General features: G+C 38.6%; 1 protein-coding gene across 1 annotated transcript; it reads right to left on the reverse strand.

The window, feature by feature from the left end:
* Positions 1-159: 159 nt before the first annotated feature.
* LOC109817188 (Pollen Ole e 1 allergen and extensin family protein) lies at positions 160-3,184 on the reverse strand. The gene is made up of 4 exons (XM_020382404.3): positions 3,047-3,184; positions 2,773-2,931; positions 1,305-1,746; positions 160-690 (listed from the first exon to the last, which is right to left on the reverse strand). The coding sequence occupies exons 2-4, from the start codon at positions 2,921-2,923 to the stop codon at positions 339-341; spliced, it is 945 nt and encodes a 314-aa protein (XP_020237993.1). The 5' UTR covers positions 2,924-2,931; positions 3,047-3,184; the 3' UTR covers positions 160-338.
* Between the last annotated feature and the right edge of the window lie 12,562 nt (positions 3,185-15,746).

Raw genomic sequence — 15,746 nt, forward strand, 5'->3', positions numbered from 1 at the left:
TAAATTTGTATTGGTAGAGCTTTTCGATTCTTGTAAATTGTAACTCTTAAAGACCATCGAAGATAGTATAATAAGCCTAAGGAAATGCTTTGCTCTTTTAGGTGCTGTTATAGGTAAAATAAACCATACAACACCAAACCTCCATATATAGAATAAAGATAGAAACAAAACTTGTAGATGAATATTCAATTTTCTATTGTGCATTTTTGAATTGGCTTATTTCGAGGTTGAAAGCCTTTAAATCAAAAGTTTTTTGGGAGAGCCTTTGAAATAAAACTCATTACTTCCCCCAAAATAATCCTTTCCAAACGTGCTAATAATAGGAAGAAGCCTATAAATTATTTGCAAGTGGTGAATTTGCAGGTGACATTTCCAGCACCAGAATTGGCCCTCTTGAAGCGTAGAGCAGTAAGTAGGACACTCCTAGTTGAGCCCATCAAAGCTAAATTCATGTGTTCGACCACACTAAGTGGATGATAAGTGAATTGAAAGCTGTTATAGGAGTTAAGAAGTGCAGTGATCCCTTCTCTGAGAAGAGTTCTGTAAGGGTCTCCTCTCCCTTGCAACCCATGCCATAGTGTAATGTCTGTCCCGTATCTCCTTGCTGCAACCATTCCAAAAGCTACTGCAACTTTAGTGTCCCTGTTCACACCCCTCCAGTAGCATTTGTATTCTGGCAATGTCCACTTCCTGCAAATTTAGCAAGTCATTGATGTTCTTGTAACTAAACTTGTTTATAAACGTCCTGATTTTTTATGAGGAAAATGCAATTCAATTAGGTAATGACAAGTATAAGATTATGAATTTTAGAAGACCAAAACTTATATACTCCTATATATATATAGAGAGAGAGAGAGAAGGGGGGGCGGCTAGGTTTTGTGTTTGTTAAGTTCTCCCGTGTCACTTATATTCCAAGTAGACTTACATTGGTACTCTAATTTCCGGTCAAACATGCATTGATAGGATATGAGGGTCGGTTTCACTTGTCCTACCTTAAAGCACACGTAATATGTCCAGAGCTGGGTTTCAGGAGAAACTAGGCATGCTTTAATGTAAAATAGGCATGCATGCAGGTGATTCAATTAGTTTCAACTTTCAACAACTACTAGAGAATGTTATTATCAGTTACTACCTGAACCTGAAATATATACCCATGCATAAAGCCCTTTTTTTTTAATACAACTCAAAAACACTTTAGAGTTTTTCTTGTTAAAAATAAATTTTTTTAATAGATAAACTTTGAAAAACTCTTTTTAACTCGTATCTAAACGCACTCTGAGTGGAGTATGAATATAGAAACTTACTCTGATGGACATGCTGAAGCTTCTGCAAAAATGACTGGTGGTAGAGGTGGTAGTGATGGCAGTGGAGGCAATGTTGGAAGTTGGGGCACCGGAGGTAGCTTGAAATGTGGAGGAGACTTGGGTGGTGTGACAGGTGGGGGCAGTGGGTTGGAAGATGTTGAGCAGTACTGCATGGGTTGGGCAGGCTGAGCAAGGAGAGAATCCACCGTATACATCTCCATCTCAAACATTCTAAACATGAGTCTAGGACTTTGTGAAGGACCAGCTCCTTCACCACAACCCATTGACCCCTGACCACTGCCAGAGACATGGGCAGAACACCCACTCAAGTCGGGTGCGCCATCGAACCTCATTGTGTAGCTTCCAAACCAGTTAGTTGTTTCTTCTCTTGACATTATAATTTGCCCATTACTGTCAGCACATGACAGAGTTACTTTTGCACCTGTAGCAGCAAGAGGGTGCAAGGCAATAACTTCGGTCAAAAAAAGTTTAAGAATATTGATCTGTAAAAGGAAACGGATAGATTGTGACCCAACAATATTTATTCAACATCTTAATGGCCAGTTGGCTACCTGTAATCTTTTCCAACTTCATTTATTGAAAGAATGAAAAAGACTTGCCTCATATTTCTTTTTCTATCTCACTTTACATTAGAGGTGGAAGGATAGTGGTGAATGTCCACCTCAATTTTGGGAGAATAGTATAGGAAAAAGGATGTAATAAGTAATAGGAAAAGACATGAATGTTCCTCTCAATGTTTACAGGACTTTCATAATATTACGAGAAAGGAAGAGATAAAATGCATATAAAGAAAAATAAATAAAAGGGTATATATAAATACACGGCCTAGTCAGTATTCAGTAACCCGATTAAGGGATCAATGTGTAATTCTTTTTTTTTTATTATTAAAAATTACATTAAAATTGAGATATAGTTATTACACTTTAATAAATAAAAAAGTTTGTACTTTTGAGTTTATAACGAGTGCAAAGTGAGCATTTTCCTAAATATAATTACATTGAGGAAATATATTTTCAAGATAACATTTATTCTAACAAAAGAAAAAAAGATTTTGGCATTATGTATGTGAGAAAAAATGCATTTGCAAATGCCAATACAAATAACAAGTCTTTTTTTTTTTTTTTTTTTTTTTACGACTAAGCACATGCGCATATGTTTCGTTGTAAATATTTTTAAGGAAATAACCCTTTTCTAAGCTGTTTAGAATTTGACAAAAAAATGATTATTCTTTAAAGAAAAAACTAAAATAAACACATAAGTAGAAGGCAACTACTAAACGCCATTTATATTGTGTCAAAAAGTGAGGTGTAAACATTTGTCAAAGCATACTTCAAAAAGATTGAATAATCCAATTCTGGAGCACAGAATGTTTGGTGCATTTGGAGTACATTACTTGGAAGTTTCAACAATGGACAGGAACAAAAAGGTTGAAGGGCTTAGATCTCACCATTAACAGGATAATCGAAAAGGGATCTCTGTCCGTCTTTGCATTGGTCACAGAAGACAGTGCCAGTGACCATAGTATCTGCCTGCGTCCCATCAATGGCCACTGAAAGAATGAGAAATGCTGCAAAGAAAAGCTTCTCCGGCAAGTCCATGAAGTCCACTACCAAGCAAAACCAAAAACAAAGAAATGGATTGGAGACATCAGAATGTTATGGAGACTTTAAATAGTTGAATGCAAGTGAGGAAAAAAGTGAATGAGCACTTAATGGACGCACATTTCTGAGTCCTAACCCACAACTGCTACCTTTAATGCTGTAAGAAAATTCATTTTTTCAAATGAGAGTGAAACTATGAAGGAAGTACGGTATTCATTAATGCTATAGAACCGTGTGGAAAACTGGAAAACATAAGGAAAATGTTTCCTTTCATTAACACTCATTACAAGACAAAAACATCTCTAACACCTTTATTTATTTTTTAATAAACTAAAAATATATAATATTTACTTTGCGAAAAAATTTTAGTCATGTGAATGGGTATCCCAAAGGTGTATCTAAATAATTGAATTTGACTGTCTTAAAAAATAAAACCCCATAACGTAATTATTTGTTCTTTTTATTTTTTGTTTTTTATTATAAAATTACCTTATTTTAAAAAAATAAATAATTATTACTGTTTATAGATTGATAAACTTTACATTTTATTTTTTTATAATTAAAATATTTTATTTTTATTTCTATATATATATATATATAAATATGTCGTATTTGTTCCTTTTAATATCTAAAGTATAAACTTTGTTTTTTAGTTTAGTTCGTATAACAAATAGAGAATAGAAACTAAAAAAAACAAAAATTATATATATTTAAACTAAAATAGAATATTTTTAATTAGAGACTAAAGATTGATTTTTATGATAATTTATAGACTAAATGTGCATTCAATCCTATAACATTTTTAAAATTAGGTGATAATTTTTAATTGAAATATTAACAAATAATAAAAATAAGAAATAAAACCATAAATAAAATGCCCTAAGATGCAATGGATTTGGATTTTGGATCCATACCGACAGTCTTACGTTAATGTCCGTAATAATTCACCATTCGTACGACTTTATGAAGGACGAGGGTTAAACTTAAACCACAGAAAATTATCTTTATATCAAAATAAAAAAAAATTAACATTGTTGACAGTTCATTATAATAATAAACACCACCTAAAAAAAACCATCAGTTTTATCCTTCAAATTAATGCACACGTTTGAAACAATACGATGGTTACTATTTACTACCACATTATTTATACAGTTTTAATTTTTGAACATCTTTTTACAGAGTCATGTGATAATGTTATTATATTACTTGGAGTACGACATTTCATAAATTGATAAACTTATTGAAGAAAACTTTTATTATTGAACTGCTAAAATCAGGTTAAATTATTTTGTTAATCAAAATTTAGAAAATTTGAAATATATCTATAGTTTGCAATTAGGTGGAGGTGCTCCTTCAGGAGTGGCACTCTTTGACTATATTAAATTTGATTTGTTTTAACAGTAAATCATGTGGTGTAGAGTACATTTATTCCATAGAAAGGATGGAAGAACGAAGAAGGGGGAATGTCAACTAATAATATGTGAAATTATAGAAGCAAAGGTTGTAAAGGCGTTGGAAGTGATGAGCCGTGAAGGTAGGTAGCGAGCAATATTAATTAATGTGATGAATCCCCCAGGCCCCAACCCAGTTGTCTCCCCTTCTGTCATCTCTATCTGCTTCTAATTTATGATTCTTTTCTCCTTTCCAACCACAGCATCACATGTCAATCTTACCATTTATTACTTCCACACTATACCTTCTTCTTCTTCTATTCTTCTCAAGCAACCTCGATTATGTGATGGAAACATACAGATTAAATGGGAGCAAAACTTCCTCACAAATAATACAATATTCATAGTCGTGTTAAGCATTTTGTATTTTTTTAATCAAATCATTTAAAATTTGAATTATTTTGAGTATAAAAAGATAAATATCCACCTTATATATGTCTATGATCTCTAACAGAAATTATTCATTATTTTTTATGATAGATACTTAATAATAATATTATAATTAAAAAAATATAATTATTATATATATACTGTTATCTGTATTGAAAAAGGAAAATACTTCATGAATATATGTACATGGATATTAAAGTGTTTGAAATATTTGAATGTGAAAATATCATTACTCTTATAAAAAGAGTATCATGCATTTAAACTTTGTACACTTCACATCCATCTAGAAGCATATATGGTTTAATTATATATATAAACATGATATTTTTGCTTTATAAGAGGTTAAAAATAAACAAATGAGTATAAAAAATTATTGATGCATGGTTAATAGTGTCACGAAGTCATCTAAAAAAAATGGATAATTTTGGATCACAAGTGATTAATAATATCATGAAATTATCAAGTATCAAACATAATTAATTATACATGTAGAACTAGTTAACATTATATTGCAAGTGATTAATATTGTCATGAAGTGATTAAAATGGTTGATAGTGATTAACTTTGTCTTGTTAGTGGTTAACATTCATTTAATATATTTTGGAGGCTTTTTTTTAGCATTATAAGCATTCTCAACTACATAATAGTTTTTAAAAAAATAATATTATGTACGAGTTCTAAATTTAATAACTTAAAACTATCAGTTATGCATATGATAATTTTGATGTTAATATAGTTTCTTAAAATTTATGCTGTAAAATATCTTTAATTTTTAAATTTTTAAACTGTTATAACTTATGTATACATATTATTTAAATTGGTTAAGGGTAATAATTAGTAAATTAATAAATAAAACGTTTTTACTGAAAAACTTGATGGGAATTATTGAGGTGTTCATAACTTGTTTCACCGCCCAAATAAGTGGACTGAACCAAATGTTAGTTTACATGGATATCAAAATGTAAAATTCAAAATGTGTTTTGATAACGAACCAACTCATCAATCTATGAATTTATTATATTAAATATCGCTATCTTAGATTCATAGTGTGAGAATATTTTAAAAAATTGAGAGAGTTTTTATGAATTTCTTTAATTTTTTTAATTAATTCAATTTTTTATTTATCATAATTTTTATAAATTAAATATTAATATTATAAAATAAATTATTAATAAATAAAAATAATTTATATTATAATATAAATTATTTATCATAAATTTAGAATACAACTCATATATTTAAAAATATTTATTTATACAAATTTTAAATATAATTTATATATGCAACATAATATTTATTCATATATATTGTACCGTCCCAGTCGGTTTCCGACCTAGATCCTTCTCATCCTACCAACCGACTACCAGCCTGGCTGATTCACTCTCTCAGACTCACTCGTAATATATCCGACTGGGTAGGCGGCGTCGGTCAGATGCCGACCTCACTCGCCTAAAAGAATTTACTCGGCCATTATCCGATTAAACACTTAATAGGAAGCTAGTCGGTCGATGGCTGATCCCACCTTCGCATGAAGGGGCTGTCCGATAGTAAGGACAAGGTCCCACTGTCTCTCACCAAATATTTTCCAGATTAGAACGGTTAAGGAAATCCCTATATTCTCGGGGCCCATGAAGCCCGTAAACAAGAAACTATAAAACTAAAAACCCTAGAGTTAAGAGGGTATATTACACTTTTGAATGCTTTGGCTCAAAGGCTTAACCTAAGAAGAAACCCTAGTCTACCTTTTGGCCGGAACATTTTGCCGCCCACCGTGGGGCTACGGTGAAACTTTTCCTACGCCCCAAGTCATATAGAAGAACTTGCATTTTACCATGGCGAGAGGCGGCACATCAAACAATAACAATGACTCACAGCACCCTACCATGGAGGAGATGATGGCATTGATCAATGGCTTAAGGGAGGAGAATGCACGATCCAGGGAAAGAGAGGAGGCCATCCAACGAGAAAACGAGGAGATCAGGAGGCGGGCGGATGAGATGCAGGCCATGATAACGGCCAACACCCGAACGGCGGAGGAAGATGTCATGATGGAAGTTCATAGGGATTTCCGACCTTTCTCGGAGGCTATAGAGGCCGAGATCATCCTGAGAGACCATCGGGTCCCCCAGGTGGAACCTTTTGATGGAACACAGGATCCCAATCAACACTTGACGGATTTCCGAGCTCAAATGTTGATTTGTGGAGGGAGTATGGAAGTCCGCTGCAAATTGTTCATGGGCACCCTCAAGAAGGCAACACTTGATTGGTTTAGTGGTCTCCCTGACCGATCAATCACCGACTTCGATGTCTTTAGTCGGCTTTTCATAGCACAGTTCGCTGCTAACAAGAAGAAACCGCCGATCAGGTCGGACTTGTTCGACCTCAAACAGCAACGCGAGGAGTTGTTGAAGGACTTTCTGCAAAGGTTCAACGATGTCGCCTTGAGGATAGCGTCGTTGGATGAAAGGATGGCTGTCATTGTGTTCTAGAAGGGTCTAAGGTCTGGAGCTTTCGACATCGCGCTCGAAAGAGCAAATTGTCAAACAATGTCGGAAGTGAGAGCTTTCGCCCTAAGTCACATCAAGACGGAGGAAGGACAAATTAACAAAAGGGCTGCTGAAAACCGAGAGGAGGCAGGGGGTAGCAATAAGGAGAGCAACAAATATCTTTGACCACGTTTAGATTGGAATAAGCGACGTGATCGCTATAATATGAAGGAGAGCAATTACCGACAGGCCGATCATGGCAGTCGGCCAAGGGGCGAGTGGACACAAGCCAACGAGGATGAGAAGTTTACTCCACTCAACGTCCCTAGGAGGCAGATACTTCACGATGTCAACAGTGCGTCGCTATTCGAGTTCCCAGCAGCGACGGAGCGCCAGTTGGGTTCCTTCAAGACCGATTGGTGTGAGTTTCAGAGGACTCACGGGCATTCCACGAAAAATTGTTTCGTCCTTGGAAGACAGATCGAATGCTTGATCAAGGAGGGACGTCTGAAAAAGTTTGTGGCAAGAAAACTAGAAGAAGGCTCATCGGATAGGCGACACAGGCGTGTATAGGACGACTGTTGAGATTTCCGTTGAAGTACTTTTTATTATAATTATAGATTAGGTTACTTCCCTCAACGGACTCAAACACGGCAAGTGTACCGGCCGTACAAGTAGTAAAAATATCGTATCCACAGGGATTAGAAGGTAAACTAAGCATTCATTGGCTACTTGTGACTTGAGAACAATCCCAATAAATATGAATATGAATTTAAGAACAAAACTACTGGAATTGTTAAAACACAAATGAATGAATTAGAAATGAAATGGGGTGAGAAATGGTAAAATGGACACTTGAAGTTGTGGGGGTTTGATTTCACCAAACAAACACTAGTGAATCCTATGTCTCTTGTTACAACCATTGTTCAGTCAACCATAAATTTACTCAGACCTAATTCCTTAGAGAAAGAGCCTAGGTGCAAAATATTGAATATCAATCCCTTGAGTACTCAATACCTCCACCCGCATTACCGGTTAGGGTTTTAAGACTACTAATGGGTCAAGCCCTATCCCTAGGTACAATTCCCACTAGGCATATGTTCATAACTAGTTTCAAGGATATTTCCCAATACTCAATGAAACCTTAAATCATGCAAAGGGTGATCAAGCCAAAGCAAGCATTAAGCATAGAATCATACACAACAAGGAATGAAACAAAACATATATAACATTAAACACAAAAGGATTACAATAGAGTTTGTTGGTTACATCAAAACCCCAATACAATGGATAGAACCTCTCAAAACAAAGAGGGGAAAACTAAAATAGAGATGGAAGAGGAAAGGAAGAACCGAAGGAATGATCCACCGTGGGAGGCTTCCGAAGCCTGAGAATCCCTCCTGCAGCGCTCCTGGAAGCGCCCCTGGGCGAATGAGGGAGAAAACCCTCGAAATTTTCCTTTTATGCAGCCTGAGGAGACAAATTAGGGTTATTGCGCCCGGCGCGTTACACTTCGCGCCCGGCGCGGGCTTCCCCTGATGCTCAATGTGCTCTCGGCCTTGAATTGCGCCCGGCGCAATTCTAAATTGCGCCCGGCGCGAGGTTTCCAAAGGCTGAGAGTACTCTATTTTATGCCTGCCCGGCGCGATTAACACGGCGCCTGGCGCGGTTGCCTGCTCTGCTCCTTAATTCTTTTGATTTCCACTCCTTTAGCCTTGTTATCCTCAATTCTCTACTTGAATACCTGCATATACAAAAGAAACCAAAATGAGAACAATTATATGCAATGATACAAAGAATGGAAGAATTTGATCATTAAATCTTGTATAAGTCTCATCCAAAAAGAGGTAAAATTGAGACTTAACAACTCCCCCAAACTTAGAACCTTGCTTGTCCTCAAGCAAAAGGTAATTAATCAAGCAGATAACAAGCAATGCATGTGTGTCAAATTCCTTATTCTTGGTTCACTTACAATTTCATTTCACAAGCATGAACCTTAAACGAATTTTCAGCCACAACTATTGCAATGGAACATGACAATGTGCAAACAAAAGTTTCAAAAGAGATCAAAGAACTGAGAAAAGCTAATGACTATCTATGAATGCATCCTCACTAGGAAAGTGTTTCTCTCATATGCACACTAGTGTATAGGGGTGAGTGTTTCTCTCATATCTACTACTCACGCCACAGGATTCAACTTTGCTCTTCGTTTCCAAATGAAACCAATGGTAATACACATGCAGGCACTTATCACAAGGGCTTTATTAGGGCAATTTAAGGTAATTAGGGTCAAGCATAGCGGTTTCATGGTTTTTCAAGGAATAAGGGTGCTATAGCTTAAGAGAGTACTTGAAATTTCTTCAATAATTTCTTTCTCCATACCCCAATGTATCATTTTAGCACATGCCCTCAACCAATTCCAGCCATTAGCCTTTATATGATGCATCTGTACACTTTTGCATCTTATTTCATTTTTTTTTTTTTTTTTTTTTTCTGACCACATACTTCTTCTTTCTAAAATTTCTTCATTCTTCAACTCCCCCAAACTTATTTGATGTCATCAATATACTCTCTTAACCAAAACAAAGGTTTATGGTTAATTTTTCAAAGTTGGGATAAGTGGAAGGTTGAGTGTTTAAGCTTAGGAAGATATGGGTCAAAAGAAAAATAAATATGGCTTTTTGACTTAGATGGTTATCAAAATATAGAAATGCCTTGATCATGTAATTGCACTACACTAGCAAACCACCCGGGAAACTCAAGCAAAGTCTATCATGCAACATAAGTGTAGTTTCTCTCATCAGTATTTAGGCTCAGACCTCACTCGGTTGGCATCCACAGATTATCACACTCAACTCAGTCTATGATCAACATTGAAACCCGTATGCAACTAATCATGAACTAAAGCTCTAATATGACTTGAAAATGTCTAAAGTACACACACCATCAACATTAAGCAAACCTCAATCCAAAATTGATCACATACAAAACAAGTATTCAACAAGATTAAAAACCATGCTCTAGCAGGATATTCAAAAAGATGTACCAACCAGAGTAATCCAAAAACAATTAAAATACTGAAAATAACAACAGAAGAATAAATTGCAAACAGAGGTGAACTAAGGTGAGCTTCATCTATTTCCATCAAATTTGGTCATCTTCCTCAGTAAGTGCTCAACCGCATCTGCATCAGCAGCTCCACTTCCCACATTTAGAAGCCTGGTCCCCAGGCCAACCAGTATATGCCTGCAAGTCCTAGTAACCAGAAGTTGTGAAAGAGTATAATCATGAAGAACATGGTGAGCATTGTATACAATGATGACCATACAATTATATCAAAAATGAAGAACAACCTTAGACCAAAATTAACCACAAAGAAACATGCTTGAAAACAGAGAAATATAGGTTCAGGAGAGTGCTCGCGCCGGGCGCAGCACAAACTCGCGCCGGGCGCAATATCAGTAAAAGGCCAACGAGGTTCAAATTCTGATACCGAGCCGGGCGCAGCACAAACTCGCGCCGGGCGTGGTACTCTGAAATGGTCACATTTTGCCTAAATTTGCTTTGAAAGGAGCCTTGTAACCAACCAGAACCAGAATTACCTCATTTCTCACACTCCAAACAAAGTATAACCTATATTTACTCATTTCAAACATGATTCACACACTTACCAAATAACACAAACAATACATAACACAAACAACATATAACACAAAACATATTTACATATAAACAAACAAATCACAAATAGCTATAAATACTCAATTTGCCATTCTAATCCCCGGCAACGGCGCCAAAAACTTGTTGAGATTTCCGTTGAAGTACTTTTTATTATAATTATAGATTAGGTTACTTCCCTCAACGGACTCAAACACGGCAAGTGTACCGGCCGTACAAGTAGTAAAAATATCGTATCCACAGGGATTAGAAGGTAAACTAAGCATTCATTGGCTACTTGTGACTTGAGAACAATCCCAATAAATATGAATATGAATTTAAGAACAAAACTACTGGAATTGTTAAAACACAAATGAATGAATTAGAAATGAAATGGGGTGAGAAATGGTAAAATGGACACTTGAAGTTGTGGGGGTTTGATTTCACCAAACAAACACTAGTGAATCCTATGTCTCTTGTTACAACCATTGTTCAGTCAACCATAAATTTACTCAGACCTAATTCCTTAGAGAAAGAGCCTAGGTGCAAAATATTGAATATCAATCCCTTGAGTACTCAATACCTCCACCCGCATTACCGGTTAGGGTTTTAAGACTACTAATGGGTCAAGCCCTATCCCTAGGTACAATTCCCACTAGGCATATGTTCATAACTAGTTTCAAGGATATTTCCCAATACTCAATGAAACCTTAAATCATGCAAAGGGTGATCAAGCCAAAGCAAGCATTAAGCATAGAATCATACACAACAAGGAATGAAACAAAACATATATAACATTAAACACAAAAGGATTACAATAGAGTTTGTTGGTTACATCAAAACCCCAATACAATGGATAGAACCTCTCAAAACAAAGAGGGGAAAACTAAAATAGAGATGGAAGAGGAAAGGAAGAACCGAAGGAATGATCCACCGTGGGAGGCTTCCGAAGCCTGAGAATCCCTCCTGCAGCGCTCCTGGAAGCGCCCCTGGGCGAATGAGGGAGAAAACCCTCGAAATTTTCCTTTTATGCAGCCTGAGGAGACAAATTAGGGTTATTGCGCCCGGCGCGTTACACTTCGCGCCCGGCGCGGGCTTCCCCTGATGCTCAATGTGTTCTCGGCCTTGAATTGCGCCCGGCGCAATTCTAAATTGCGCCCGGCGCAATTCTAAATTGCGCCCGGCGCGAGGTTTCCAAAGGCTGAGAGTACTCTATTTTATGCCCGCCCGGCGCGATTAACACGGCGCCTGGCGCGGTTGCCTGCTCTGCTCCTTAATTCTTTTGATTTCCACTCCTTTAGCCTTGTTATCCTCAATTCTCTACTTGAATACCTGCATATACAAAAGAAACCAAAATGAGAACAATTATATGCAATGATACAAAGAATGGAAGAATTTGATCATTAAATCTTGTATAAGTCTCATCCAAAAAGAGGTAAAATTGAGACTTAACAACGACACAAGGAGGGATATGCATAGAGAGAGAACTCCCCCCAAGGACACTCCAACAAAGTCATCGGAGGTCCATCAGCAAGCAATTCATGGGGATTTCAACATAGTGGCAGGAGGATTTGCAGGAGGAGGAGTCACCTCGGCTGCTCGGAAAAGGTATACCCGCTCTGTCCTGTCCGTGTCAGAAATACGCCGACCACCTCAACCTGCGATTTCCTTCTCGGACGCCGACTAAGAAGGGGTAGCTCCTCACGAGGATGATCCTATCGTCATTTCGACGATAGTGATGGGCTATAATGTGAAGCGCGTTCTGGTCGACCCGGGAAGCTCGACCGACATCCTCTTTTGGGAGGCTTTCGTGGGAATGAAGATCTCCAACGACCGACTAGTACTCTACACGGGAACCTTAGTAGGTTTTGCGGGAGACCAGGTTATGGCTAGAGGGTACGCCAATTTGGAAACAACCTTCAGACAGGGTTCACAGATGAAAACGGTAACTATCCGATATTTAGTGGTGAACGCTTAGTCGTCCTACAATATACTTATCGATAGACCTACGTTGAACAAACTGGGAGCCATAGTGTCAACATCACATCTGAAGGTGAAGTATCCATTGCCGAATGGGGATGTCGGGGTCCTCAAAGTAGATCAAGAGGTCGCTCGAAAGTGTTACGAGGACAGTCTGAAGGCAAGAAGGCATTTATATACCGCTCCAGCTGAGAAACACATCCATTCCGTTGAACTGGATCCTAGAATGGGTCAGTTCGATCACCGACCCGCCCCCGCAGAAGATATCAAGGAAGTGGAGGTAATGGAAGGGAGAAATGTAAAGATAGGCACTTCTTTAACTTCCGAGGACGAAGAGAGGTTGGTAAGGGTTCTAAAAGAAAATGTGTCGGCGTTTGCATGGCATTCCAGCGACATGCCTGACATTGATCCAGATTTCTTGTGCCACAAACTTGCTATAGACCCTAGCGTGAAGAAGCTTTCACGGAACTAAAAAGGTCACTTGCATCGCCGCCGATTTTGACAAAACCACGTCCGAACATCCCCTTGTTGATCTACATATCGGCATCCGACCGAGCAGTTAGTGCGGTCCTTGTACAAGAGCAAGAAGCTTCTCAAGTTCCTATTTACTTTGTGAGTAGGGTCTTACAGGGAGCGGAGACGAGGTATCAGAAGATTGAAAAGTTGGCTCTTGCAATATTAGTCACCGCAAGGAAATTGAGACACTACTTCCAGAGCTATGAAGTAGTAGTCCGAACCGACCACCTGATCCGGCAAGTCTTACAGAAGCCCGACCTGGCAGGAAGAATGATGAAGTGGTCGGTTGAGCTATCGGAATTCTCCATCAAGTATGAGCCGAGAGGAGCAATCAAGGCTCAAGCTTTGGTCGACTTCCTGATGGAATTAACTCCTCCTATTAGGGCGGGGAGTGTCGGAGAAACCCAATGAATTCTATCAGTAGACGGTGCTTCGAATCTCGGAGGAAGCGGAGCGGGAATTGTCTTGGAAGGTCTGGGGGGCATATTGTTGGAACAGTCACTACGCTTCGAGTTCTGGGTGAGCAATAATCAGGCAGAATACAAAGCACTGTTGGCAGGAATGGGTTTGGCAAAGGAGATGGGAGCGACGAGCTTGTCAGCTAGAAGCGACTCCCAGTTGATCACCGGATAAGTGGCTGGAACCTTCCAGGCGAAGGATCCTCAATTGGCCAAGTACTTGGAAAAGGTCAAACTCCTATCGGAAAATTTCCGAGAGCTCACACTTAACCACGTACCACGAGAGCAAAATTCACGGGCCGATCTGCTCTCCAAGCTTGCAAGCACAAAGAAGCCAAGAGCCACTCGGTCGGTTATCCAAGAAACCTTAGCTCAGCCAAGCATTAATGCTCCACAGGGGAGTGTTCTTTTCATCCAAGAAGAACTCGATTCGTGGATGGGACTGTATATTGCATACCTGACAAGGGGAGAGTTGCAGAGGACAAGAAGGAGGCGTCATTGATACAAAGGGAGTCACCTAGGTTTGTGGTCATCAATGAGAGGTTATATCGAAGGGGTTTCAGCAATCCCCTTTTGAGATGTTTGACCACATCACAAGCGCAAAGAGTGATGGATGAAGTGCATGGCGGCATGTGTGGAAGTCATATCGGAGGATGTGCACTAGTATACAAAGTTGCAAGGGCAGGGTATTTTTGGCCGACTTTGAGAAACGACTGCGTCAATTGGGTTCAAAAGTGTGATGAATGTCAAAGACACGCAACGTTGCGCCACTCTCCAGCTGAACGACTCCATTCAATCTTGTCTCCTTGGCCATTCAACAAGTGGGGTATTGATATTCTCAGCCCATTTCCGATCGCGGTAAGACAGTTGAAGTTCTTGATAGTGGCTGTAGACTACTTCAGCAAGTGGATTGAGGCGGAGCCCGTAGCAACCATTTCGGCGGAGAAGGTAAGAACATTTTTATGGAAGAATGTGGTATGCAGATATGGTGTCCCCCAAGTACTCGTATCGAATAATGGGACGCAATTCGCGAGTGGGCGAGTTCGTGATTTTTGTCAAGAGATCAGAATTTAAATGACATTCACTTCCGTCGAACACCCCCAGTCTAACGGCCAAGCGGAGTCGGCCAACAAGGTTATACTCTTGGGACTGAAAAAGCGCGTCCAAGACTCAGGCGTTTCATGGGTGGAGGAGTTTCCCCGAGTTTTATGGTCATATCACACGACTGTTCATTCATCGACCCAGGACACCCCTTTCAATCTAGTGTATGGGACAAACGCAATGATACTGATTGAAATCGCCGAACCCTCGGTACGTACCACATGCTTCTCGGAGGAGGAATCCGAACAGGGGAGGCGAGTTGATTTGGATTTGATCGCGGAAACAAGAGAGAGCAAGGATAAATCAAGTAGCGGCACAACTAAGGGCAGCTTTCAAGTATAATACAAAAGTCGTTCCAAGAGACTTTGTGGTAGGAGATCTCGTTTTGAAGCGCGCTCAGCTGACTCAAATGAGAAACAAACTATCACCCAAATGGGTCGGCCCTTACAAAATTGATGATGTGGTCGGCAAAGGAGCTTACCGACTAAGGACCCTAGATGGAGGGAAGATTCCGAGAACTTGGAACGCTGCAAACTTACGTTTCTATTATAGCCAATCTTTCATTTGTATCAGGTGCACTCTTTTCCTACCTCAGTATTTTTTCCCCATAAAAATGAGAGGGGTTTTTTGCTGAGAAGGTTTTTAATGAGGCACCACAAACCAATAATTCCTCAATCCTAATAATTGTCATCCCCTATTTTTCTTCTATGATTATAACATGTGTTATTTTAAGGGCACAAAAACTCGTGATTGATCAGTTAAAATCTGACTGGACGAG

The sequence above is a fragment of the Cajanus cajan genome, chromosome 4 (assembly GCF_000230855.2).
Source record: "Cajanus cajan strain Asha chromosome 4, NIPB_CcT2T_4, whole genome shotgun sequence".
NCBI lineage: Eukaryota > Viridiplantae > Streptophyta > Magnoliopsida > Fabales > Fabaceae > Cajanus > Cajanus cajan.